The 27,651-nt window shown below is 39.8% G+C and overlaps 2 protein-coding genes across 2 annotated transcripts; both read right to left on the reverse strand.

Annotated features, from left to right (window-relative positions):
* Window positions 1–6,325: 6,325 nt before the first annotated feature.
* Window positions 6,326–8,665, reverse strand: LOC138432404 (disintegrin and metalloproteinase domain-containing protein 20-like). Its single transcript, XM_069573746.1, has one exon. The coding sequence runs from the start codon at window positions 8,663–8,665 to the stop codon at window positions 6,326–6,328; it is 2,340 nt and encodes a 779-aa protein (XP_069429847.1).
* Window positions 8,666–17,210: 8,545 nt separating this feature from the next.
* Window positions 17,211–19,388, reverse strand: LOC138432405 (disintegrin and metalloproteinase domain-containing protein 20-like). Its single transcript, XM_069573747.1, has one exon. It carries the CDS (start codon window positions 19,386–19,388, stop codon window positions 17,211–17,213), a length of 2,178 nt encoding a protein of 725 aa, XP_069429848.1.
* Between the last annotated feature and the right edge of the window lie 8,263 nt (window positions 19,389–27,651).

The following is a 27,651-nucleotide window of genomic DNA, read 5'->3' on the forward strand; positions in this document are numbered from 1 at the left end:
TTTTAGCATTGTTTGGCCTCACTGTGTGTCGGACACTTGGACTTGCATTGTTCAGCAACACAGGGAGAAATATGCAATAAGATTAATGCTACTGTTTCATCAGGCAGAAAGCGGCTTTTTAAAAAGTTCTGAGTGAGTCACCCCATCATGTAGAGGTCCTGGCCAAAAGAGACATCAGCTGAGGGCAAAGAGAACAAGAAATGGAAACAAGGAATCTCTGTCATCCTAATACACATACATAGCATCTGTTTTATATATCCTTGCATATATTATAAATTAAGCAGCATTATCATTTTTTCCTCCTTGCTTTTCTCTCTTACTTTGGGATATGGCAAATTGGTGTTGGTGAACTTTATAATTTGGTACTTAGAACACAGACTATCAAGGTGAGATTATAAGTGACTTAGAAAAGGAATGAACATTATTCAAAGATAGAGACAACAGGCAGATGGCATATTTGATATTTCTTTCTGAAGCCACCTTCCTTCCTCATGGAACTGCCAGTTGGGTTCCCAACTGGAAGTTACCCCTGCCTACAGCTCTTCCACTTACTTTTTGGTTTTCCAGTTTGCTGCCTACAGATTTTGGGGCCTCTCAGCCTCCCTACTCCGGTGACCAATTCTGAGCTCTGTCATCAAGGAACGCGTGAAATGGAGAGCAGGAAGTGTAACTTCCTGTGGGAAACAGGTGGGCCAAGTTCTGAGGAGAGCTGCTGTTTCACTTCACTCTGAAGGTAGGCCTACCTCAAAAATAAAAAAAAGTTCAGGTATCCCACTTATTGTCTCTGTCTCAAGAGGACCATTCATTTCTTTTCTGGTTCACTCATATTTGTATCACCTCTTGGTTCTGTTTCTCAGGAGGACCCAGCTTTATGATTTTGGTCTATGAGTCCTTTCAGACTCAAGTTTAGAGTCTCTTTCTCTAGCCCTTAGTGTGAATTTTGTACTCAACCAATTCCCAGTATTAAATCTTCCTTTTTAATGTGGTGGAGGGGTTTTTCTATTTTGCAGTGGAAGCCAGGCTGATGCAAATAAATTAGTTGAACGTCACTCCAAATTGTAATTACTTCTTTGTGATTGTTTCCAGTAAACATAATTTTAGGTTGCTTATTACCCTGGTCAAATAATTACTTGAAATCTCAGTAGGAATCAGTTCAGTTCAGTTCCGGCACTCAGTCGTGTCCGACTCTGCGACTCCATGAAATCACAGCACGCCAGGCCTCCCTGTCCATCACCAACTCCCAGAGTTCACTCAAACTCATGTCCATCGAGTTAGTGATGCCATCCAGCCATCTCATCCTCTGTCGTCCCCTTCTCTTCCTGCCCCCAATCCCTCCCAGCATCAGGGTCTTTTCTAATGAGTCAACTCTTCGCATGAGGTGGCCAAAGCATTGGGTTGCAACTTCAGCATCAGTCCTTCCAAAGGAATCCCAGGGTTGATCTCCTTCAGAATGGACTGGTTGGATCTCCTTGCAGTCCAAGGGACCCTCAAGAGTCTTCTCCAACACCACAGTTCAAAAGCATCAATACTTCGGTGCTCAGCTTTCCTCACAGCCCAACTCTCACATCTATACATGACTACTGGAAAAACCATAGCCTTAACTAGATGGACCTTTGTTGGCAAAGTAATATCTCTGCTTTTGAATATGCTATCTAGGTTGGTCATAACTTTTCTTCCAAGGAGTAAGCGTCTTTTAATTTCATGGCTGCAGTCACCATCTGCAGTGATTTTGGAGCCCCCAAAAATAAAGTCTGACACTGTTTCCACTGTTTCCCCATCTATTTCCCATGAAGTGATGGGACCAGATGCCATGATCTTCGTTTTCTGAATGTTGAGCTTTAAGCCAACTTTTTCACTCTCCTCTTTCACTTTCTTCAAGGGGCTCTTTAGATCTTCTTCACTTTCTGCCATAAGGATGGTTGTCATCTGCATATCTGAGGTTATTGATATTTCTCCTGGCAATCTTGATTCCAGCTTGTGCTTCTTCCAGCCCAGCGTTTCTCATGATGTACTCTGCATAGAAGTTAAATAAGCAGGGTGACAATATACAGCCTTGACCTACTCCTTTTCCTATTTGGAACCAGTCTGTTGGTCCATGTCCAGTTCTAACTGTTGCTTCCTGACCTGCAAATAGGTTTCTCAAGAGGCAGGTCAGGTGCTCTGGTATTCCCATCTCTTGAAGAATTTTCCGTAGTTTGTTGTGATCCACACAATCAAAGGCTTTGGCATAGTCTACAAAGTAGAAATAGATGTTTTTCTGGAACTCTCTTGCTTTTTCCATGATCCAGCAGATGTTGGCAATTTGATCTCTGGTTCCTCTGCCTTTTCTAAAACCAGCTTGAACATCTGGAAGTTCATGGTTCATGTATTGTTAAAGCCTGGCTTGGAGAATTTTGAGCATTACTTTAGTAGCATGTGAGATGAGTGCAATTGTGCGGTCATTTGAGCATTCTTTAGTATTGCCTTTCTTTGCGATGGGAATGAAAATTGACCTTTTCCAGTCCTGTGGCCACTGCTGAGTTTTCCAAATTTGGTGACAGATTGAATGCAGCACTTTAACAGCATCATCTTTTAGGATTTGAAATAGCTCAACGGGAATGCCATCACCTCCACCAGCTTTGTTAATAGTGATGCTTTCTAAGGCCCACTTGACTTCGCATTCCAGGATGTCTGGCTCTAGGTGAGTGATCACACCATCATGATTATCTTGGTTGTGAAGCTCTTTTTTGTACAGTTCTTCTGTGTATTCTTGCCACCTCTTCTTAATATCTTCTGCTTCTATTAGGGCCAGACCATTTCTGTCCTTTATCGAGCTCATCTTTGCATGAAATGTTCCCTTGTTATCTCTAATTTTCTTGATGAGATCTCTAGTCTTTCCCATTCTGTTGTTTTCTTCTATTTCTTTGCATTGATCGCTGAAGAAGGCTTTCTTATCTCTCCTTGCTATTCTTTGGAACTCTGCATTCAGATGCTTGTATCTTTCCTTTTCTCCTTTGCTTTTCACTTCTCTTCTTTTCACAGCTATTTGTAAGGCTTCCTCAGACAGCAATTTTGCTTCTTTGCATTTCTTTACCATGAGGATGGTCTTGATCCCTGTCTCCTGCACAATGTCAATGAACCTCTGTCCATAGTTCATCAGGCACTCTATCAGATTTAGTCCCTTAAATCTATTTCTCATTTTCACTGTAAAATAAGGAATTTGGTTTAGGTCATACCTGAATGGTCTAGTGGTTTTTCCTACTTTCTTCAATTTGAGTCTGAATTTGGCAATAAGGAGTTCATGATCTGAGCCACAGTCAGCTCCTGGTCTTGTTTTTACTGACTATATAGAGCTTCTCCATCTTTGGTTGCAAAAAATATAATCAGTCTGATTTCGGTGTTGATCATCTGGTCATGTCCATGTGCAGAGTCTTCTCTTGTGTTGCTGGAAGAGTGTGTTTGCTATGACCAGTGCATTCTCTTGGCAAAACTCTATTAGCCTTTGCCCTGCTTCATTTCGCACTCCAGGGCCAAATTTGCCTGTTAGTCCAGGCATTTCTTGACTTCCTACTTTGCATTCCAGTCCCCTATAACGAAAAGGACATCTTTTTTGGGTGTTAGTTCTAAAAGGTCTTGTAGGTCTTCATAGAATCGTTCAACTCAGTAGGAATAATTCCTTTAAAAATGATGAAATTAGTTCAACTTATCAGAAAATGTATACATCTCCTATATTTCCATTAAATGTTTACATTTTACGACATTGTCTTCTCTATTCACTGATTTTTAATATATATGACAACTGTTATTTGTATTGACCTGTAAGAATCCTTTACTTATTGATTAAAATATTTTGTATTTTCTAAACTTTTTTTCTTAGCTTTTAGAACTTTTATAGTAGAATTTTATATGTAGAAATTCATGTAAGCTACACTTAATGACAGTTTTTATGTTTATTTTTCAGTTCCATAATTTTTAATTCTCAATCTAATTTTTCTGGGTCCTGAAATAAAAAGTTAATATGAATAGTGACATTCACGTTGCTGTACAGCCGAAACTAACAGATTGTAAATCAACTATACCTCAATAACAATTTAAAAGTGGTGACGAAAAACAACATTCATGCATTCCTTTTCACTGTGAACTTCATTTTAAAGAATGTTCAATGATTAATTTTCAATGACATTTATTATTAGGTCAGGAAAGCTTGCTTTTATTCCTACTTGGCTATGAAATACTTTTCATTGTCAGAAGAGTTGAAATGTTATTTAACGCTTTTTTTTTGTATGTGCTGTGATGAGCATATGTTTTATTTTTTTAATATCCAGTAAGAAATTATATAAACTATGCTTGCCTTTAAAAAAAACCCCTACTTTATGAAAATGTTATTTTCTTCCTTCTGCTTAAGATGTTATTTCCTCATTTTTGCTGAATTTGATATACTTGTTATTTGTTACTTTTGCTCAATCTCTGTACATGAAGTCAGTATTTCTTTCTTGTATTGTTTTTGTCCAGATTTTTACTGGATGCATAATATTAATGAAATACCTTATCCTTTAGTTTTATCCTATAAAGTAATTTCTGCTTGTGAATAACTGAGATCTGTTCCTTAAGGTTTAACACTCAGCAGCTTACCTTTGAGGACTACTGTTTGCGGGTAAAATGTAGAGAAAATTATACATTTGTTATTAATTTCATTTTGTTAATCAGATGTTTACTTTTTATAAATTGATATTATTCATTTATAGTTTTACTTAAAATGACACATCCTATGTATGTTTCTTAGTAATTTTTTCATATGTTTAAATATCTGCTATGGTGGCTCAGAGGGTAAAGAATCTGCCTGCAATGCAGGAAATCCAGGTTCAATCCCTGGGTCACGGAGATCCCCTGAAGTAAATGGCTACCCACTCCAGCATTCTTGCTTGGGAAATCCCATGGACAGAGTAGTGTGGCAGGCTACAGTCCATGGGGTCCCAAAGAGTCAGACATGACTGAGCAACTAACACTTTCAACTTTCTTTCACTGTTGCAAATAGTGGAGGTTTTGCTGTCCAGCATTTGAAAGTGGACTGCCAGCTTTATGAATCTAATAGCAACAAACATAATAACAGTCCCTCAGAAATGTAACACTGAGACCAAAGAAGGGCACAGCTAAGAAAATTCCTCCTGGGATCAGAGTCATCAGCATGTGTCTAGAAGGCTATGCACACGTGCTAAGGAGTAACTATCCACTTAGAACAATGGGAGTATGGTATGGGCAGACTTGAAACATTTCCAGGCCACAGTGAAATTTATTAAAAAAGGGTGAAACTCTCATTGGCTACTGGGAGTCAAGCACATTTTGACCAAATACTAGCTGTAGAAAAGGCCACTCTGAATATCAGTGAAGGCATAGAATAAAAATGAATATTTCAGACCAAATGGAGAATCTTAAACTGAAGTAGAATAGCCAAAGTTAAAAATAAAATTAAACTCCCTTTTAAAATCAAAGGGAAGAGGTAGTCTTCTTGGGATCTTTACAGTAGGTCCTGTGGGTCTAGTATGTGATCCCTGAGGAAAGGGTTAGCCTACCTGGTACAGGAAACTCAGGGATTTGGTGAAGATTTAGACCTGGGACTCAAAACTGTGAGGCTACAATGCTTGGTAGCAGTGCCAGTGTGTCTGAGACTTATAGTCTTGCTGGTTCTGAGTGTAACCGAATATGTATATAGCAGAAATTATGGTTGATGCTAAGGCAAAAGCTGTTAATGAGGCAATTCTGACATGAACACAAATCAAATTTTCCCTGGGTTTCAAATCTTTCTCTAGTTCCTGCCATTGGCAGAAAGGAACAGGAGAGGATTGTCATATAAGACATATAATTTGTAGGTTACCAGTCCTTGTGCGACAAGGCCAGAGTACAAAGAGGAAGGGCATGTGGGATAGAGGAACAGTAAATCAGTCACACACACGAACACCATCCACTGACTGTCTCTGCTTAAGACACACACGGAGAATAATTCCATAAAAATTGACCACATAAAATCGCTTAAAATAATGGAAAGTAGAAATAGGCTAGGGATTAGCAAATTTTGTTTACTGGTTGTTTATGGTCCCAAATGATTAGAAAAAGTTGGAATTTTCCACCAATGATCTAGGACAAATGTTATATCATTGTTACTTCCAGGAGATTACAGTTTAATACTTGGGAAAGATCATTAGGCTTTGGTAGTCTCTTGAAATAGGAGCTATTGGTTTTTCCTTCTTTGTTGTTTTTTCAGTGGGGCACACTCTGTGTTTCTTCCTTAGGTAAAGTTAGAATATTCTGTGCTTACATCCTAAGTGAAACCGTAACACATGTCTATTCTTTACTCAGTTTTAGGTGGAACAGGCGTCTCTGCTTTAGCATCTGTTGGAACAGGCGTCTCTGCTTTAGCATCTGTTGGAACAGGCTTCTCTGCTTTAGCATCTGTTGGAACAGGCTTCTCTGCTTTATCATCTGTTGGAACAGGCTTCTCTGCTTTATCATCTGTTTTTTTTCGTCTCATGAAAAGCAAAAGCAAAAGCAACAGACATAGTAGTAGAAGCAAACAAGGAATCAGTAAATATGGCAGCGGGTTACTCTTTTCTACCCTTTCTTCTGTCTGGGAGGCAGGGGGTGGGCCACTGTCCACACTGCCCCCTCTGCCTTTTTGCTGGCAGTTGGGAGGGTCCCACTTGGGGTCGCAGTGGCAGTGATGTCTGTTGTTGCAGATTCCCCTCAAAGAGCAGAACTGAGGTGAGCAAAAACGTGGAAGGGTGGAAGAAGAGACACACTTCCTGCTGATGCAGATGTTTTGGGGACCACACATTGTACCATCTTTCACGTCACCAATATCAGCTGTTCTTATCCCATGGTGGTAGTCTACACCCCAGCAAGTGTTATTATTGATTTTAGTCCAATGCAGAGTAGTATGACCGCGCATTAGAGGAAGTCCTTTCACGTTCTCACACTGAATCCTCCCACACAGGCTGTCTGACATGTTGCATTTTTCGTATGAGGTGGCTGTGATACCGCAGTTACCGAAACGGTCACCTCGGGTATTCACTGCCCTGTAGCAACTCACGTTTGCACTCCTGGCCTCTTGGCCAAAGATTTTCCTACACTGTTCATTGCGCTCATTGCATCTCTTTTCATAGCAGTAACCACCGCCTGTGCAGGAGGTCCCATCCTGCATGTACACATCTTCTGGACACTGATAGGATGTCCCATTGCACCACTCTGGAAGATCACATTCATTTTCTACTTTCCTACACACGGTGCCTGATGGCATGAATCTGCAGTTATGGCAACAAAGCCCCAAACTACAGTTTACACCAGCTGTCATAGTGCAGTTTAACTGACAACAGGGATCAGCGGTACACTTCTTTACGGGTCCACAGTCACACTCTTCTCCTTCTTCAACCACACTGTTTCCGCAGCGTGTCTCCCTGAGGACTGTAAGTGGATCTGGTGCTGTGTACAAACAATGTCTTCTATGAACGAGGTTCCAATAATCAGCATAGCTGCAGTTGGTGTATTTAGTTGTTACTCCTACATATGGAAACATTATGCACCTTGATGCGGCACATTTACATAGATTGACATTATCATGATTCATACCCAAAACATGACTCGTCTCATGAATCACAACATGAGATAAAGTAGAAACTTTTTCATCGTGGAAAGACTCAATTCCGCAGCCATAACGATCTGAACACACTGTTCCAATAAAGCTCCAGCCAATAGTGTTACCATAATGCTTTTTTACAAAAATATGCGCCAGATCATGGGGCACACGGTTTTGGAGGCCCTTTTCCTTCCATTTGCAAAACTCGTCCAAGGCCTTCCTAATACCTTCTAAGGCAATAAGGCTTTTTTCAGTCCATATCTCTATTCCCATTAAAAGTAACTCCAGATCCAGTGTTTTCAAAACGTCACTTACTACATTTAAAACAAGGAACACTTCTTTCTGCACAAGCGAAGTATTACTTTCATGATGAAGATATCGACTGTGATCTACGACCACTGCAACTTCAAGAAAATAGCTGTGGGTCCACCAGCCTGCATAGCTACTTTGCTTCAAAGTGGAGTTAATGCTTTCTTGAAACTTCAATTGGCCTGCTATTTCTTCATCTGTTAACCCACATCTAAAATATGAAAAATTTGTCTCCTCATTGTCTAGCTTATATATTAGATGCTCAAATGCAGTAGAAAACCTTTTGGGTTCAATTTCATAAACAATGTCATTTGTCTGTAACATTCCCTGAAAGCCCCCGAAGCAGTTATTGAGGGAAACCAGAGACTCTGGGTCCCCTTCCACATAACCACGGTAATAACAGTCATCCTGGACAAAAGGTTGGTCTTCCAGGAGAACACCCGTGTCTGCATAGGTGAACACTGGGAAGTTTTTGGACAAAAAATTCTTCTTGACCTTTATATGAACAACATGTCTCTGGCCCCCAAAATGCAGTTTGTAACAGAACCAGCCTTGAAGCTTCATGCCTCTGCCAGTGGGTGTAACCCTCAGGGGAATCACCACTTCTGGGGGGCCAAGTCTTTGGGAGTGCCCAACCTGGGGCCATTCAGGAAGGAAGAGGAATACTTTCAGCCAGAGAAGCATGAGAGTAACCTTCATATACACCAGGAACTCACCAACACCTATTGCGGAGCCATCATATTTAGCCATTGGTAGAAAAAGAGGGCAGGACAGGATACATCAAGGTTCGGTCTCCTCCATCTGAGCTGATGTATTCAATGTTAACCTTTAGTTTGTTCTCTGGCAAAGTCATGCAGTCAAAGCAGCAGCACTAAAAGAAAAATAAATAAGTAGAACAGGGACTGGGTGGGAGTTATGAGCAAACCAAGATAGAGGAAAAAGGAAGGGTACAGGTTTGAGAGTTTGGGATGAATTTAGTCCAATGCAGAGTAGTATGATTGCTCATTAGAGGAAGTTCTTTCACGTTCTCACACTGAATCCTCCCACACAGGCTGTCTGACATGTTGCATTTTACGTATGAGGTGGCTGTGATACCACAGTTACCGAAACGGTCACCTCGGGTATTCACTGCCCTGTAGCAACTCACGTTTGCACTCTTGGCCTCTTTGCCAAGAAATTCCAAATGAGAGTCTGGCTTAAGGCATGCCTGACATGCTCTTAAGTTATGGTGAGGCAGAGTGAGACTGTGAGTACACAGGAATGGTGACTGGCCTACGATGGCATTTGTTGAATCTAGAGGAAGGGCACATAGTGATTCGTGATACAGCTCTTTATATCTATTAATATGTGCAAAATTTCCACAATATATAACACAAGAGAGTCTTACTGGAAAGATGAATGAATATCATATACTGATAAAGGAGTCTTGTGTTACACATTTGGATGTTATGATAATAAACTATAGGTCTTCCTTTTACTTACAAGTGAGAATTATTTAATCATAATACTCAGGAGACATATAAATTTTATTCACAGATATTATTTTTTCTCATTGTCCATATAATGCATTTCCATGTAACAAGTTAGTATTTGTCCTAAGTCCTCTGCATTTCTCTTCATCTAAATCTACGAAATTGCAGGAGTCCAACATTGCTAACTTTCACAGCTTTGAGGATCTACTGTAATGCTACCTAATTCAATGATCAGTAGACCAAGGTGGCCTTGGGAGGGGGAATATGTTGGGCTGTTGATGGATGAAACTCAAATGTATTTATATTCTATTATACTGTTAAGAAGAACAGCATTTAAAAACCTGTACCCTTATGGAAGGGAATCAGTGCAGCTGGGAGGGTAGCAACTGAAAATTGGAATGTACTGAATGCAAAATAACCTTCAGAAGTAAAAGGGAAATCAGTGGCTCCTTGAAGGAAGAAAGCTTGGAGTAAAGAAATATTGTCTTAGAGTGGCAAAGACATCAAAGTCTCCACATTATAGGATTTTAAGGTCATCAATTCCTGAGTGCAACCTCACAATGTATTATTTCATAATAAAAACAGATAATACATATACCATATGAAAATACCATCTATGATGATCTCCATAATACAAATGTGTTGTCATATATTTGTTAGCATGAAATCTGATAACATGCCTGGCTGGCAATACTGATGTTCTGCTTTCTTCTTTGAATAAAGCATTTCAAAGACATGTAATGTTCATACATGATGGTATACACTTAGAAAACATACATGAACACACAGATCAAGATTATTAACTGGTCTAGAGCTCTAATTTGAACAGAGGTTTTAGGGGAAACAGCACGTTTGGAATTTTTAAAAGTGCTTTCAATACTTTATATTTAAAATGCTTGCTTTAACTTACCTAGTGAAGTATCCACTGTCTTTATCAGATCATGAAAATAATTCTGTTGCTTACAGTCAGAACCCTTGGCCTAGTTGAAAAAAACACAGAAAAGCTAGCTCTGAGGATTCTAATTCAGGTTGATCTAGTCTACTTCCCACACTAGGTATAAAAATGAAAGATGCGTGATTAAGGAAGGACCTACCATCTACTAGATCCTGTAGTAATTTCTGCTTAATTAGAAAATATTTCATTTCTATGTTCCTTGACTTCCTTTCTCTGGAATTGTTTTCCTGTCATTTATAGAATTTTCATTTCATAAAAGGAAGAAACAATGTCCTGTGTGCTCACACTTCTTCACAGAAAGCCTCTTATTCCTAGTTAACTCTGCTAAACCTTTAAATCAAAAGGATAAGGGGACAATGTGTAGCCCAGCAGAGAAGATTTCCAGTCTCAGAATCACCATGTGCCATACAGACTAGACATTTGTTAGTAATTTGCTTTGATGATCAAACATACTTCCAGACCTCTAAACAGCTAGCCATCTCATTAAGCTGTGCTGTGCTTGATCATCTAGTTATGTCTGACTCTTTGTGACCCCATGGACTGTAGCCCACCTGGCACTTGTCCATGGAATTCTCCAGACAAGAATACTGGAGTGGGTTGCCAGGCTCTCCCTTCAGGGGATCTTTCAAACCCAGGGATTGAACCCAGGTCTCCTGCATTGCAGGCAAATTCTTTACTGTCTGAACCACCAGGGAAGCCCCTCACTAAGCTACCATTTACAATACATTCTTACTCTTAGACCAATTCTCAAATCAGTCCTACACAAACCTCTAAGAACTGGGCATCTGATTTACTAAGGTATTATCCACCAATAATTTCACTTATCTTCTGGGTGAACGTTTAGGTTAATTTCATAGCTCATTTTCAACAATGCTTAGACATTGACTTAAGGACATGGCCTGTATCTTAATGTCACCTTAACTGCCCTAACTCCTACATATTATGAAACTGAGTCGAACACGACTGAGCAACTTCACTTTCACTTTTCACTTTCATGCATGGAGAAAGAAATGGCAACCCACTCCAGTGTTCTTGCCTAGAGAATCCCAGGGATGGGGGAGCCTAATGGGCTGCCGTCTATGGGGTCACACAGAGTTGGACACGACTGAGGTGACTTGGCAGCAGCAGCAGCAGCAACCACAACCTTACTCCTAATAAAAATTCAATCCTCAGATTTATAAAGGATGAAGATAACTTTTCATCATTTCTCCCCTTTTCAGGGCCCTTTATTTGACATTTTACTACTGTAGTCTTGTTTTAGATCCCATCAATTCAACCACTGTTGAGTAAAATCCTCGACCCAAACTAGTGCAGATTTTTTCACTTGCTTTCACACTCTTAACAAAAATGGCAGAACTCATCAGGAAGTAAATCACAGAGTATGTTTGTGGTAATTAATGAGTAAAAGGCAGGCTAAAACTGGCATGAGGAACCTGGTGTGTGTGCTGTGTGCTGAGTCATGTCCAGCTCTTTGCCATCTGTGGACTGTAGCCCACCAGGCTTCTCTGTTCATGGGATTTCCCAGGCAAGAATATTGGAATGGCTTGCCATTTTCTACTCCAGGGGATCTTCCTGAACAGGGATTGAACCTGTATTCTCTTTCATCTCCTGCATTAGTAGGTGGATTCTTTACCACTGAGCCACCTGGGCCTGAGATCCCTGATATTTCAATCAAAATGATGATATAATGAACTGATACTTTCTTCAACACTTTGTTTTTAATACATTGAGCTTTTTTGCCTGCATATATAATATTGTTGAACTTGCTAGTTTTCTAAATTTTCTTTTCTGCCTGGATATAATAATGTTGTTTCTTAACACGCTAGCTTTCTAAATTTTCTCTTCAGTACCTACGACCCTCAGCTTAGCAATCTACTGTCTTTATTTCCATGAGTAGTTATTATTGAATTTAAAGAATGGTACTTTAAACCATAAAGCCACAAAATTTTTATTTTGTGTGTGTTTAATGCAGAATTTGATACTTCTGTCCTTTATTGTTGCAGCTAGTTGGTGGAGGACTTAACTTTTTAGATTATTATTTTTTTTTTCACCATTTAAGTAACCTGAGATCCTGGGGTATTACGGTACTTTTCTTGTGCTAAAGAGGAGCATATTTCACAAAATATCAAGGCTCCATAATGAAGGAAGATCCTTAAATGGACTCCTTAAATGGGATCTTTTTTAGGACAGCAACCTCTAAAGTAGAATCCTTGCAATTTTCACCTCTACAGTCTACGTATGGGAATACATGGGATGAGAATAAGGATGATAGTCATTATATAGTCCTAGTCAGGGACTCTGGGGGCTCTGCTCATGAGGGAATATAACACTCTCACTAGTAATGCGGTACAGTGCCGTATACTAGCACTCACACTCCAGCCTAGACTGCCACGTTATCTCATAGATTCCTTTTTTCATCTTTTCCATAGCTTCATCAAATTCAGTCATCTTGGTATCATAATTATCACCTGCTTCCTCCCTTTCATTTACAGCCCAATTCAGTATTTCCCAAATTGCAAAAATGCATTTTTACACTATTTTTCAACTCTCAATCAAGTAGAATAGAGCAGAATAGGACATAATATAGGTCATAGATACCCCTCTAGTTTCGAAAAATTCACAAAGAATCATGTTGTGTTTGTGAATTCATGTATGCACAAATTCTAGCACTTTTCCCTTCACAGTTAAATTCTTGAAAGACTTACCACAGGTAAAATTAACGGTTACCACGGTATTTTCTAGTTATAACTTTGTGATAGTTTGTGCCGCCAAGGTCTGTGAACAAAGATTTAAATTGAAACATCACATGGCAAAGAACAGTAAAAATCTCTCCCCTTTCATCTCTTCATTCTTTATGTTCCAGATTGAAGTGCTTAGCAACAAGGCTCCTCCAGTTCTAAAAACCGTGGCAACTGGATAAAGGTCTTCCACATTCCGGCTTTGCCTTCTCCATCATACTCTAATGACTCCTCAGTGTGACTAAACCTGACTATAGACCTTATTCCCATCCCATGTATTCCCTGCTCATGGTATACGTGTTTCGTGTTTTTTATTCATACTTCAGTGCTTTTGTTCATGCTGTTTCCCTCATCTCAGATTATTTCATCAGCACAGAACCTCATAATGAAACAGTTGAATTGCATCAAGTTCCAGAAATACGTTTGATCTGGTTTAAACCATTGCTCAAGGATTGAGGCATCAGTAACCATCTATGACTTTCACTCTAAGGTTAAGGATAACTTAGAGACATTTCACATGTGTAAATAAGTGTGCCTCATCCATTAGCAAGAACTGTTGTCAGTAAAGAAGTGGCACAAAGAGATTACAAAGAAGAGAGAGATGAAGAAAGTAGAGTGTGGGTGGTGATGCTAGCATCATAGTGGCATAGGTTGCTCCCATTTTCTCTGTCTTCATTTTACAGTTAATTTGACACTCTTGTATTAATAAGACTGCTTGATTCCAGGAGGGATTTGGGGAAACAGTCATCATTTGTGCATCAGAAAATAAACAAGAACTTGTTAAGGCCTTGAATTCCTTGGAATTGGATTAATAGTACCCACGGGGCTTCCCAGGAAGCTCAGTGGTAAAGAACCCGCCTGCCAATGCAGGAGATTTGGGTTTGATCCCAGGGTCAGAAGATACACTGGAGGGGAAAATGGCAACCCATGCCAGTATTCCTGATGGAAAATCCTGTGGACAGAGGAGAGTGGGGGGCTACTGTACATGGGTTCACAAAGAGTCAGACATGACTAAACAACTGAGCACACACACATGGTCTTTTCTAGCTTTAGCCCTATCATAGGAGAAGGCACTGGTGACCCACTCCAGCACTCTTGCCTGGACAATCCCATGGATGGAGCAGCCTGGTGGGCTGCAGTCCATGGGGTCACTAAGAGTTGGACACAACTGAGTGACTTGACTTTCACTTTTCACTTTCATGCATTGGAGAAGGAAATGGCAACCCACTCCAGTGTGCTTGCCTGGAGAATCCCAGGGACGGAGGAGCCTGGTGGGCTGCCATCTATGGGGTCGCACAGAGTCAGACAGGACCGAAGCGACTTAGTAGCAGCAGCCCTATCATAGGGAGTAGCCATAGGAAGTAACTTGATCGCTGAGCAAAGATTTTTATTTGAGATCTTACATGACATAAGAGAATAAAAGGCACCTTTAAAATATTCATGGGAAGAATAGATGCTGAAGCTGAAACTCCAGTACTTTGGCCACCTGATGCGAAGAGTCAACTCATTGGAAAAGACCCTCATGCTGGGAAAGATTGAGAGCAGGAGGAGAAATGGGTGGCAGAGGATGAGACGGTTAGATAGCATCACTGATTCAATGGATCTGAATTTGAGTAAACTTCAGGAGATCACGGAGGATGGAAGAGCCTGGTTGGTGCAGTTCATGGTGTCATAGAGTTGGCCATAACTTAGTTGAATAACAACACCACTCATTCTGCTATTCATTCTTTATATAATTTTTAAAAAAATTCAATAATTGAATTATCCATGTCTGATTGCATAGTTTTTATATCTTCTTGTTCATTGTTAAAACAGGCACTGCTTAAATCATTTTTCTTAATTCAGTTAACATTTTTACCACCAATATTTTGAATTCTTTATCTGATAAATTGCTGATTTCTGTTTCATTATTTTCAGTGGTTCCTTTTTTTTTTTCCAGTTGAGAGTAGTTTCTCTGCCTTTTCACTTTGCTTAACTTTCTCTGCCTCTAATAATTTGGGTAAAACAGTTACCTTTTGAGGTTCTTACACGTGAGCTTCCTTATATGGGCTGTGTGTGTCCAGCAGCTTTGATGATAGCACAGACTTGATGTAGATACAGGTCTTTGCTGCTTACTACAGCCTTGGCAGGTGATGGGGCTGCATATGAAGGGGCTAGAGCCAGTGCCTTGTGTGAGGTAAGACTTCATCTCTGCCTAGCAGCCATCAACACCCTGTCAGAGGTGGGGGTCTGATAGCAAGTTTCAGGAGCAGAAGCCCTGAGAGCCAGAATTGATCTGGCTCTGTTCCCATCAAGTGTGTGTTTTTCTCTCCCTCTGCATCACCCCAGGACCTTTGCCTACAAGGAAGAGGATGTGAAGCAAGTAGGACCCATGAACAGATGGAGGCCCAGTGTATTGATTGTATAAGCATCTATGTCTCTGTTCAGATGCAGCCATGATCACAAGCCCCTTTTGTCTCTCATAGCCAAGAACTGCACCCCTGTCTCTAGCTCTGCCCCTTGCTCCAGAACTGTTGTGGAACTGCTCCATGGGCTTGGCAGGTGTCTGTATGGACTCTCAGCATGAGTAGGGAGGTCAGCTGTGGTGGAGACATGGGAAAAAATGATTATGATTTAGCGGCCCCTCAATGTCTAACTTGTGAATCTAGCCCTGGCTAGTAACTAAGAGCACTGGGTGCTTCTTCCTTCAGCCGATGTCCTTTCACTGGGCCAGACCGAATGCTTAAATCACATACAGTATCAGCAAGGGCTCAGGGGAAAACATAGCTAGCAAGTGTCCAAATTTTCAGAAATTCTTTTTGATGCCTGAAGTTTTAGTTTTTTTTTACTCTATGTTGTTGCTTCAGCTCTCCGATGTCCTTAAATTTGGTTCTTAAAATACAGTTGGTATTATCTAGGGTTGTTCTAGAGGAAAGATGGTTGCTATGACTTACATATCCTAAAGAGAATTACAAGCATGTTCTTCATCCATTTTAGAAATAAAAGTTATGAAGTTTGAGTGGCACATATGATTTTCCTCTTTTTTTCTGATTTTAAAGTTATTCTAAGTTTAAATTATGTCCCCAAGATGGTAAGCGCCGTAGTGTGAATATTTTGAATCTTCTGATGTCAGACTCCTTTCTGTGTTCTCCATTATGCCACATACTGTATCACTCAGAGTTCAGAGAGGAATGCACACCATGGGGATAGCAATGAGTTATGAAGAAGATGTAGCTGTTACTGCTTGGGCTGGGGCTTGAAGGGAAGAGGTAGTATTAATAAACCTACATGTTTTGAATAGGACCCATGAATCTAGGCCTCCCTCTAGGACTCAGGTATTTGATAACTCAAGGACCTGGGACTGAAAACAAAGAAAGGTAAGATGCCTGGTGGCCATGCCAGTATCTCTGAAGCTGAAAAGTAATGTCTGTTAAGGAATCACTAATATATAAATATAATGTAATGTACTATTATATATAGATATGAAAACTCAGTATATGTTTATTTGAGTATATAGTAATAAAACACAGACTGAAATTTATCTTCTTGTAAAGAGAGAGCTATTAATGATACAACACTGACATGAACAGTGCTGAAAATTTTCCCAGGTGTCCAGTCTGCCCAGGCTCCCTCTAGCTCTGTTAGCAGAAATGAATGATAAGAGGACTGGCAAAAAGAAATGAGATTCGTAGGTTTCCATTCACTGTGTGACAAAGCAGAGTACAAAGGAGAAGGATGTTTAGAATTCAGAGACAGCAAATTAAAAGTACACACACATACACACTGTGTGAGCTGTGCTTTTGCTCAGGAAACACACAGGTAATTTTATGAAAAATTAACCATTAAATTGCTTAAAATAACAAAATGTTCTGGAATTAGCATATTTTTACTCATTGTTTAATTGGTAATATTTATGATCCAGAATACTGAAATATCTCGGGTTTTCTATGATCTCTGACACATTCTGTAACATGTCTACTAACCTAAAAACAAAAAAGTGAGAAATTTCAAAGATTTTGAATTTTTTTTTTAAATCACAAATCTAGGCTTTTATTTCTAAGATGAAGTTGGAACTTTTTCCCTTTTTCCTTAGGTGAAATCAGAGCATTTGGTACTTTTTCCTGAAGTATTGTCTCAACATATTGTCCTTCTCACTGAGGTTCAGCTGGAGCACTTTTCTCTTCTTGCCCAATTAATTCTTTTAGTTTCTTCAACAGCCAAATTAACAAACAAAATAACATAAAAAAGAAAGGAGTCAAGCGAAATAGCAGCAGGTAATGGTGGTCTTGTGCTTCTCTGCCTGGCGGTGGGCCACTGTCCACACTACCTCCAATACCTTTTTCCTGGCAGTGGGGAGGGTCCCACTCGGAGCTGCAGTGGCAGTGCTGTCTGTTGTTGCAGACTCCGTTCATATTGCAGGTCTCAGGTGAGCAATCATTTTGGAAACTGGGCATAAAAGTACACTTCCTTTCGATGCAGATATGATTTGCACCGCACTCTGTACCGTCTTTCACTTCACCAACATCAGGTATGGTCATCCCGAGATGGTAGTCTGTACCCCAGCAGTTGACTCCGTTTATTCGAGTCCAATGCACAGTAGAATGATCTCTCAGGAAGGGGATTTCTGTCACATTCTCACACTGAACCCTCCCACACAGAATATCTGGGATTCCACATGGTATATACGACCTGGCTGTGAGACCACAGTTACCAAAACGGTCACCTCGGCTATTTACTTCCCTGTAGCAATTCTCATTTGCATTCCTGGCCTCTTTGCCAAAGATTTTCCTACACTGTTCATTGCGCTCATTGCATCTCTTTTCATAGCAGTAACCACCGCCTGTGCAGGAGGTCCCATCCTGCATGTACACATCTTCTGGACACTGATAGGATGTCCCATTGCACCACTCTGGAAGATCACATTCATTTTCTACTTTCCTACACACGGTGCCTGATGGCATCAATGTGCAGTTCTCACAGCAAAGGCCAAAAGCACAAGTAGCCCCAACTCTCAGAGTGCAGTCTGACTGACAGCAGGGGTCTTTTGCACATGTGTATGTGGAACCACAGTCACACTCTTCTCCTTCTTCAACCACACTGTTCCCGCAGCGTGTCTGCCTGAAGATATTCTCTGGATTTGGTGAAATGCGCATGCAGCTCACTTTTCCAACAACGTTCCAGTATGAAGCATAACTGCAGTTGCTGAATCGAGTTGTCACAGTTTTACTTGGAAACATTATGCATTTTTTACTTCCACATTTACATATATTATCATCATGTCGCATACCCAGATTGTGACCAATCTCATGTGATACAATATATGCAAACTCTTGCACTTTGTCATTCAGAAAGCTGTCAACCCCACAGTTATAAAGTTGATTACATACAGTTCCAACATAGGCTAAGCCAAGAAGGCGACCATAATTTTCCTTTATGAAAATATGTGCAATATCATGTGGTAAGCGGGTATTAAAACTATTTTTCTTCCATTTGCAAAATTCTTCCAAGAGAATACTTATGTTTGTTGTTGGAAGGAGGTTGTCTTTAGACCAGATCTCGATTCCAACCAAAACCACATTAACATCCAGTGATTGTAAAAAGTTATCTATTCCATTGACAACCATGCATACTTCAGACTGTACACTTGAGGTATTACTTTGGTGATAAAGATACCGACCATGGTCTACCAGCACTGCCAGTTCAAGAAAACGCCTGTGAGTCCACCAGCCAATATACCCACTTTGCTTCAAAGTATAATTAACACTCTCTTGAAGAAATTTCAGTTGTCGTGCTATGTCTTCATCTGTTAATCCACATCTCTTGGGTGGAAGTTCTGTATCATCTACCATCTTGTATAGCAGATGTTCAAATGAGGTAGAAAGACTTTTGGGCTTGATTTCATAAACAACATTATGTATCTGTAATGTTCCTTGAAAGCCCCCCAAACATGTGCTGAGGGCAACCAGGGATTCTGGATCCCCTTCCATGTAACCCTGATAGTAGCAGTCATTCTGGACAAAAGGCTGGTCCTCTGTTAGCCCGTGCTGGTCTGTGTAGGTGAACACTGGTAGGTGTTTAGAGAACAAAAGCTTGTTGACTTTCACGTGAAGAATGTGTCTCTGGCCTCCAAAACGCAGGCTGTAAGAGAGCCATCCAGGAGGCTTCACGCCGCTGCCATTGTATGTTATCTTCAAGGGTACCACCACCTCTGGAAGACCATGGCGTTGGGAGTGCTCAATGTAGGATGATCCGGAAAGGAATAGAAACACCTCTAACCAGAGCAGCAGGAGACTGATCCTCACATACACCAGGGTCTTACCCCCAGCCATTTATGACATCATGTGGAGCCAGTGGTGAGAACCTAAGAACAGAGCAGGCCACATCACTGTGAGCTGGTGGTGTACAGCACAAGCCTTTGATCTGTTTTCTGTCAGAGTCACCATGCCAGAGCCATAACACTAAGGAAAAAAAAAAGACAAGAGCAGAGACAGATCTGGGAGTTAGGAGCAAATTAAGGCAGAGGGTGATGAGAAGGGCACGGGTTAAAATAACTACAAGTTTGGCTAAAGGCATGGCTCATGATACTGCATTGCATTGCCGTCAAGTAAGGTGAGGCAGAGTGAGGCTGTTGGTGTCCAAAGCAGTGGTGATTGGCCTAGGGTGACACTTGTTGAACCTTGAGGAAGGGCAGATAGTGCTTCATTGTTCTGTCCTCTAAATATATGACACTGTGTGGACATGTCTGCAGAAATAAGTAAGACAAAAAGGCCTTAATGGAAGGAGGATATAGATCTTCTTTTCATTTATAAAAAAATAAAGGGAATTTTTATTTATACATATTGACTGAGTATAATTACCACTTTATAGTGATTCTTTTCCATTTCAATGGTAAATTAGTCACATTACTTAGGACAGATATTAAAAAAATACATATATCATTATTTTCTCTCATTCATGTAACTAATCATTACCTGTCCTACCTTCTGTTTTCCCTTTTTCTCTTCAGTTCAGTAGCTCAGTCATGTCCGACTCTTTGCTACCCAGTGGACTGCAGCTCACCAGGTCTCCCTGTCCATCACCAACTCCCAGAGTTTACTCAAATTGATGTTCATTGAGTTGGTGATGCCACCAGCCTCTGTCGTCCCCTTCTCCTCCTGCCTTCAATCTTTCTCCTTCTGCCTCCTCCTTCCCCTTCTCCTCCTGCCTTCAATCTTTCCCAGCATCAGGGTCTTTTCAAATGAGTCAGTTCTTCACATCAGGTGGCCGAAGTATTGGAGTTTCAGCTTCAGCATCAGTCCTTTCAGTGAATATTCAGGACTGATTTCCTTTATGATGGACTGGTTGGACCTCCTTGCTGTCCAAGGGTCTCTCAAGAGTCTTTTCGAACACCACAGTTCAAAGGCATCAATTCTTTGGTGCTCAGCTTTGTTTATAGTCCAACTCTCACATATATACATGACTACTGGAAAAACCATAGCTTTGACTAGATGGACTTTTGTTGGCAAAGTAGTATCTCTGCTTTTTAATAAGCTGTCTAGGTTGGTCATAACTTTTCTCCCAAGGAGCAAGCATCTTTTAATTTCATGGCTGCAGTTACTATCTGCAGTGATTTTGGAGCCCAAGAAAATAAAGTCCGTCACTGCTTCCACTGTTTCCCCATCTATTTGCCATGTGATGGGACCAAATTCCGTGATCTTAGTTTTCTAAATGTTGAGTTCTAAGCCAACTTTTTCACTCTCCTCTTTCACTTTCATCAAGGGGCTCTTTAGTTTTTCTTTGCTTTCTGCCATAAGTGTGGTGTCAGCTGCATATCTGAGGTTATTGATATTTCTCCCACAATCTTGATTCCAGCTTGTGCTTCATCCAGCCCAGCATTACTCATGATGTACTCTGCATATATGTTAAATAAGCAGGGTGACAATATACAGCCTTGACTTACTCCTTTCCTGATTTGGAACCGTCTGTCATTCCATGTCCAGTTCTAACTGTTCCTTCTTGACCTACATACAGATTTCTCAGGAGGAAGGTCAGGTGGTCTGGTATTCCCATCTTTTGAAGAATTTTCCAGTTTGTTGTGACCCACACAGTCAAAGGCTTTGGCATACTCAATAAATAAAGTAGAAGTATATATATTTTTTAAAACTCTTGCTTTTTAGATGATCCACTGGGTGTTGGCAATTTGATCTCTGGTTCCTCTACCTTTTCTAAATCCAGCTTGAACATCTGGAAGTTCATGGTTCATGTACTGTTGAAGCCTGGCTTGGAGAATTTTGAGCATTACTTCGCTAGCGTGTGAGATGAGTGCAATTGTGCAGTGTTTGATTCTTTGGCGTTGCCTTTCTTTGGGATTGGAATGAAAACTGACCTTTTCTAGTCCTGTGACCACTGCGAAGTTTTCCAAATTTGCTGGTATATTGAGTGTAGCACTTTCATAGCATCATCTTTTAGGATTTGAAATAGCTCAAGTGGAATTCCATCACCTCCACCAGCTTTGTTCATAGTGATGCTTCCTAAGGCCCAGTTGACTTCACGTTCTAGGATTTCTGGCTCTAGGTGAGTGATCACATCATCGTGATTATCTGGGTCATGAAGATCTTTTTTGTATAGTTCTGTGTATTCTTGCCACCTCTTAATATATTCTGCTTTTCCTTTTAATTCTGTCCAACTCTAAGGATCAGAGAATCAATTGTCTTACACATAGAGTAGTGGGGTCACTTGATAATAGGCAGTTTTATATTTGGGATGGGAGGACCATGCATTGTGATGGGTGTTGTTCAGTTATTTTTTTTTTTAAGGAAAAAAAATTAAGGCAGTTTTATTGGATATGTTCAAAAGATCTCTGCAAAGTTTATGCCATTTTGGAATTTTTTCGTATAGTTCTGAAATAAATATTTTCATCAAGCATACAGATTTTATTTATTAGAGGATGGCCCCTTCAACCAGGAGTGCTGTATTGACTCTACTAAGGTTTAGCTAGTTGAAGGACATTGGATACACATAAGCCTGGTTCAGACCCTAACACTCTCACCTACTCCTTGCTTGGCCCTGGGTAACTCACTATGCTCTTTTGTGTCTCAGATACGTTTGTATTTGATTATTCTCTAAAGAAGGACAACATTTTCTAATCATCTGGAAATATATAATTGAAGGAAATCCAACTTGCTCAGAATGTAAGAGTTAGAGATGGGAGCACAGTGGCTTTCTTTATCTACAAAGTTCAATTCTCCAGATTAAACCAGTTGTGAACCAAAAATATATAGGAAAAAAATCCAGACAGTTCTGAAAAGCAAGACCTGAGCTGCACACTGACAGAAATTTATGTAACATTTGCATCCTATCTAAAACTTTCTACATAACATTGAATTCGTATTAGTTAGTTTAAGTAACCTGGAGATGATTTGAGGTATATGGGAAGATGTGCATAGTAGCTTATACGCAAACACTGCAACATTTTACATAAGGTCATGAGCATTTGTGGATTTTGGTATTCAAACCACTTCCCCAAGGGACAACCATATACTGAAGGCCAAATAAATGCAGAAATGCAAGGAAAATCAGTCAGTCACTAAAAGAGGGAGGAAAATGTTGGGGCAGGTATTATTTTCTACAAGGGCAAAGGCATCTAAGTTCCCTCATTTTTGGGATTACAAGGTAACCAACTCCCAAGTTCAACCTTCCTATGTACAAATTTTATAAAAAGTATGTACCTATACGAAGAATACCTATACACAAAGTTTTACAGGAATATCACACATTTGTAAAAATGAGGAAACTGGTACTAGCACAATGCCTGTTTATCAACACTGATGTTACATTCTTCCTTGAATAAAATATTAATAAAGCACATAATCTGCTGACATTGTTCTACACACTTAGGAGACATAAGAGAACTAATTAAGCCTAAATAATTTGATGGTCTTGAGTACAAATTTAGACAGAGGGGTTGAGGCAAAGATGCACAGTAGGTATTTGTAAAATTGCATTCACCATTTCACATAAAATGTCCACTTTTATTTATCTAATGAGTATCCAACCGTCTTTGTCAAATCATTAAAGTACACAGACTGCCTGAAGTAATGATATCAAGAACAGCTGGACAAACTGGAAAAACAGAAGAAAATGAAGTCACCTTTGAGGGTCGTAGAACACCCTGACCAAATACAGACTTCATAGTAGGTCCTGCTGCTGCTGCTGCTGCTGCTGCTAAGTCGCTTCAGTCGTGTCCAACTCTGTGCGACCCCATAGATGGCAGCCCACCAGGCTCCGCCATCCTTGGGATTCTCCAGGCAAGAACACTGGAGTGGGTTGCCATTTCCTTCTCTGATGCATGAGAGTGAAAAGTGAAAGTCAAGTCACTCAGTCGTGTCCGACCCTCAGCGACTGCGTGGACTGCAGCCTACCAGGCTCCTCCATCCATGGGATTTTCCAGGCAAGAGTACTGGAGTGGGGTGCCATTGCCTTCTCTGATAGTAGGTCCTATAGAAATGTTAATTGCCTGATTCTGCTGCTGCTGCTGTGGATAAGTTGCTTCAGTCGTGTCTGACTCTGTGCGACCCCATAGACGGTAGCCCACCAGGCTCCATCGTCCCTGGGATTCTCCAGGCAAGAACACTGGAGTGGGTTGCCATTTCCTTCTCCAATGCATGAAAGTGAAAAGTGAAAGTGAAGTTGCTCAGTCGTGTCCGACTCCTAGCGACCCCATGGACTGCAGGCAACCAGGCCCCTCCCTGCATGGGATTTTCCAGGCGGACCTGTCATATCCTGGACCATGTGCCCATTTCTGCTCAATTTTTTAAAAACCTTGGTTCTACATTTGATGTCTTTTCTCTAGAATCAGTTTTCTTTTCCTCTTGGAATTTTATTTTCATGAAAAGAAACAGAAACCTCCTCTCTCCTCACACTTCTATACTTATTCCTACCCAATTCTGTTAAACCTGTCAACAATGTGAAGTCAGCAAAAAAGAAAATTTTTGTGTTTAGAATTCCTGAATGATACACGCACTAGTGTTCTGGTTGCAATTTGCTTGGATTACCTAAGCCACTTTCAATCCACTGAACCAGTAGCTGTCTCATTACACTGCTATTTATCTTTCTTTTTCACTCTTACATCAACTAACTCTCAATCAATCCTATGGAAATGTCAGAGTTTGGACATCTGTCTGATTTACTGATTTATTAGTCACTCAGTCGTGTCTGACTCTTTGCAACCACCTGGACTGTAGCCCACCAGGTTCCTCTGTCCCTGGGGATTCTCTAGGCCAGAATACTGGAGTGGGTTGCCATTTCCTCCTCCAGGGGATCTTCCCAACCCAGGGATCAAACCCAGGTCTCCTGCATTGCAGGCAGATTCTTTACTGTCTAATTTTAGCCATATCTTCTTTTAAGCAAGCATGCAGACAACCCATACAACACTCAGGTTATTTTACCACTGCAACTCCTTTTCACCTCTGACATTATCTTATTAGCACCCATGACTGTATTGATGCTTATATAAAAAATCGTAACTATTACTCAATATGTTTATTTGCTATTCAATCTTTCTAATTTTCTCCAATTTTTTTTCCCATTTTACTTTTAATCTTCATGGTTACCTCTAGGCTCCATCACTTTCAACCACTGTCACCTAAAATCCTCAACTCAAACTAGATTAAACCTTTTTGCTTACTTTCCTTATTCCTACAACAAACTGTCAACACTGCTGGAAAATAGAGTTCTAGTGAGGGGATGCGTCAAAGGAGGAAATTACCAATCGGGATGACATAGTCTGATACTTTAGACTAAAGAATGAAGTAAAAAAATATTTCAACTCTTTATGCTTGCAATAATTTGAGTTTTGTTTTTCATATTCTTCACTTTCTGATTCTAAATTCCTTCATCAATACATAGGGCTTTCAGTTGAAAGCTCCATTTTCTTTGTTTTCTCAAGTTGTAATTATTACATTTCAAAAATGTTAGTTTTGACTGTAATTCCAATAATTCTGCATTTTGTGGTGTTTAATACAGGATCTGGTATGATACTTTGTGTTTGCTTTTTTGTTGCAAATTCTTGGTGGGAGACTTGTTTCAGGCCAAACACTATTGTCACCATTAAAGTGACCTGAGTTCCTAGGGTACTTGGATACTTTTCTAGTACTAAATGGGAGGAATATTTCACAAAATCTTAAGAACCCGGGAGAAGAAAGCATGGTCACTAAATGAAATTTTCGAGGCTGGTATTTCTAAACGGTAACTATAGTCCTAATATGCTGGTTTATTCTCCATGTCTCTCTTGGTATATATTTTAGAATTGTTATGGAATATGAATTACTGTGATTAAAAAATGAAGTATTTATGAGTATTAGGAACAGATAGAGTACTGTTGAGCATGAACTTAAGTAGCATCATATCATCAGAATTTATTCCTAATATCTCATCTTACAAGCAGGCAGCAGGAGAACAAATTCCAAAGGATATTTAAGCAATACTACATTTCCCCCATTACATTATTTATACAGTGAGTAGAGAGGCCACATCTTCTGAGAGAATATAACAGTATCATTAATGACGCACTGAGGTGTACAGTGGTACAGAGCCTGCCAAGTAGGCTGTTGTACATCATTTTTCATAAATTCTTTTTGTCTCCTCACAGTTTGACCAAATTCATCTATCTTTTGTACCCCAGTTACCACATCCCTCCTCACTTTCATGTATAGCTTAATCTACTCTTATCCAGAATATGAATAACATAGTTTTGTGGCTCTCCACCAAACGAACCAGAGTAAAATATGAAATAATCAGTGCCATAGTTCCCTCTCACGATCTAAATACTTGGTAAAGACTCATGTGTGTGTGTCTTCAGACATACATAAATGCTGGTGCTACTGATCTATACAATCAAATTCTTTGCATGACTTATCAGATGAATTAGTAATTCCCGTGGTCTTTTCTAGCTATAGCCATGTCCATAGAGTTTGTAAAGCTTATTTCTATGGACAGAGTTTTTTTTTTTCAGACCTCATGTGACAAAGAGAAATCTAAACCCCTTTCTGTTTTGACTCTGATTTGATTAAATTCTGGATTTAGCTGCTCAGTAGCAAGAGTCTCCTAGTTCTACAGATGGTGACAACTAGCTAAAGCCCATCCTCACTGTGGCTCCAACATTTCTTTCAAACTTTAATTTTAATTACTCTTCAGTATGAATAAATTGGTATGTATTCCTGACTCTCAACCACTGAGCTCCAAACATACATTATAAGCACTTTAGTTTCAATACTTTGATCATTCCCCTACTTCTTTTTAGGTCACTGAATAACTCAGAGACACTTCATGTGTGCGCATAATTAATCTCTTATGGAAACATTGTCATTAAAAAGGTCAGCTAAATTTAGAAGAAGAAAGAGTTGAGTAAGGGAACAATGTGGGAATAAATTTAACAGGCAAATTTACTAAATGGCAGTTAAAACTTGATGTCATAAATTACTGGTAAATAGCAGGTTGGCTGGAGTAAACAAGGGAAGCAAGATTATTGATAATCCTTGCGATTTTATGTCTGGGACCCAGAGAAGGTCATTGGCAGGTCTACAAGTCTGGAGTCTGCTGGTTTCTTTCTGGTACCTTTCCACATTAGGATGTCTATATCTGTACTATTTCCAGTATTGGAAAATTTCACTTTCTCTCTGGCTTTCATCACAACTACTTTTAAAAATGGCCAAATTGGCTGTGACTTTGTTCATCTCTCTATTATTTCACTAGGTCTGCTCTAACAAAGTATAGCAAAATGAGTGATATAACAGAAATTTATTGCCTTACAATTCTGGAGACGAGAAGTCCAGTATCAGTGAATAGTCCGATATCAGTATCAACAGAACCACAAAGTTCTATTCCTTCTGAAGGCACTAGGGAAGGCTCTATCCTACCCTTCTCTCATAGGTCCTGGAATTTCCCTGCCTTGAGGCTGCATAATTCAGTTTTCATATGATGCTCTCTCCTGGTCCAAAACCATTTCTTTAACTAGGAAACCAGTGATATATACAGTCTGTCAGCTTACAGCTATTCATCATATTCTCTTATAAGCCTTTGTATATCTGTGGAAACTATTGTTATTTCTCCTCTTTCCTTTTTTAAATGATGAAAGTATGGTAACACATTTACAGGAGACTTGGAAATGCAGAACAAAATTACATATAATTCCACTATATATTACAATTATTTTGTAAGTAGATAAATTAATATTTTTAGTTGGAGTTTTGTTATCAAACTCTCAAAAATTAATAGAGTGGATATACAGAAAGGTAGAAGGATACATTAGACATGAAAAGCACCATGAACCAATTCAACATGATTAAGATTTATACAATTTTCACACAACAGTAGGATACACATTCCATTCAAGTTCCCATAGATTATAAACTAGGAGACATTGGATCTTATTCAGGGACATAAAACAAGGTGCAAAGAGTTCATGGTCTAAAGGTGTTGAAATCATACAGAGTTTGTTCTCTTATCGTGAAATTATGTTAGAAATCAATATCAAATAATGTTTGAAAATAACCCACATATTTTCGAGTGCAATGTGACATTTACTAAGAGAGATCTTTGACTTAGCCATTGAAA

The sequence above is a fragment of the Ovis canadensis genome, chromosome 2 (genome assembly GCF_042477335.2).
Source record: "Ovis canadensis isolate MfBH-ARS-UI-01 breed Bighorn chromosome 2, ARS-UI_OviCan_v2, whole genome shotgun sequence".
NCBI classification, from domain to species: Eukaryota; Metazoa; Chordata; class Mammalia; order Artiodactyla; family Bovidae; genus Ovis; species Ovis canadensis.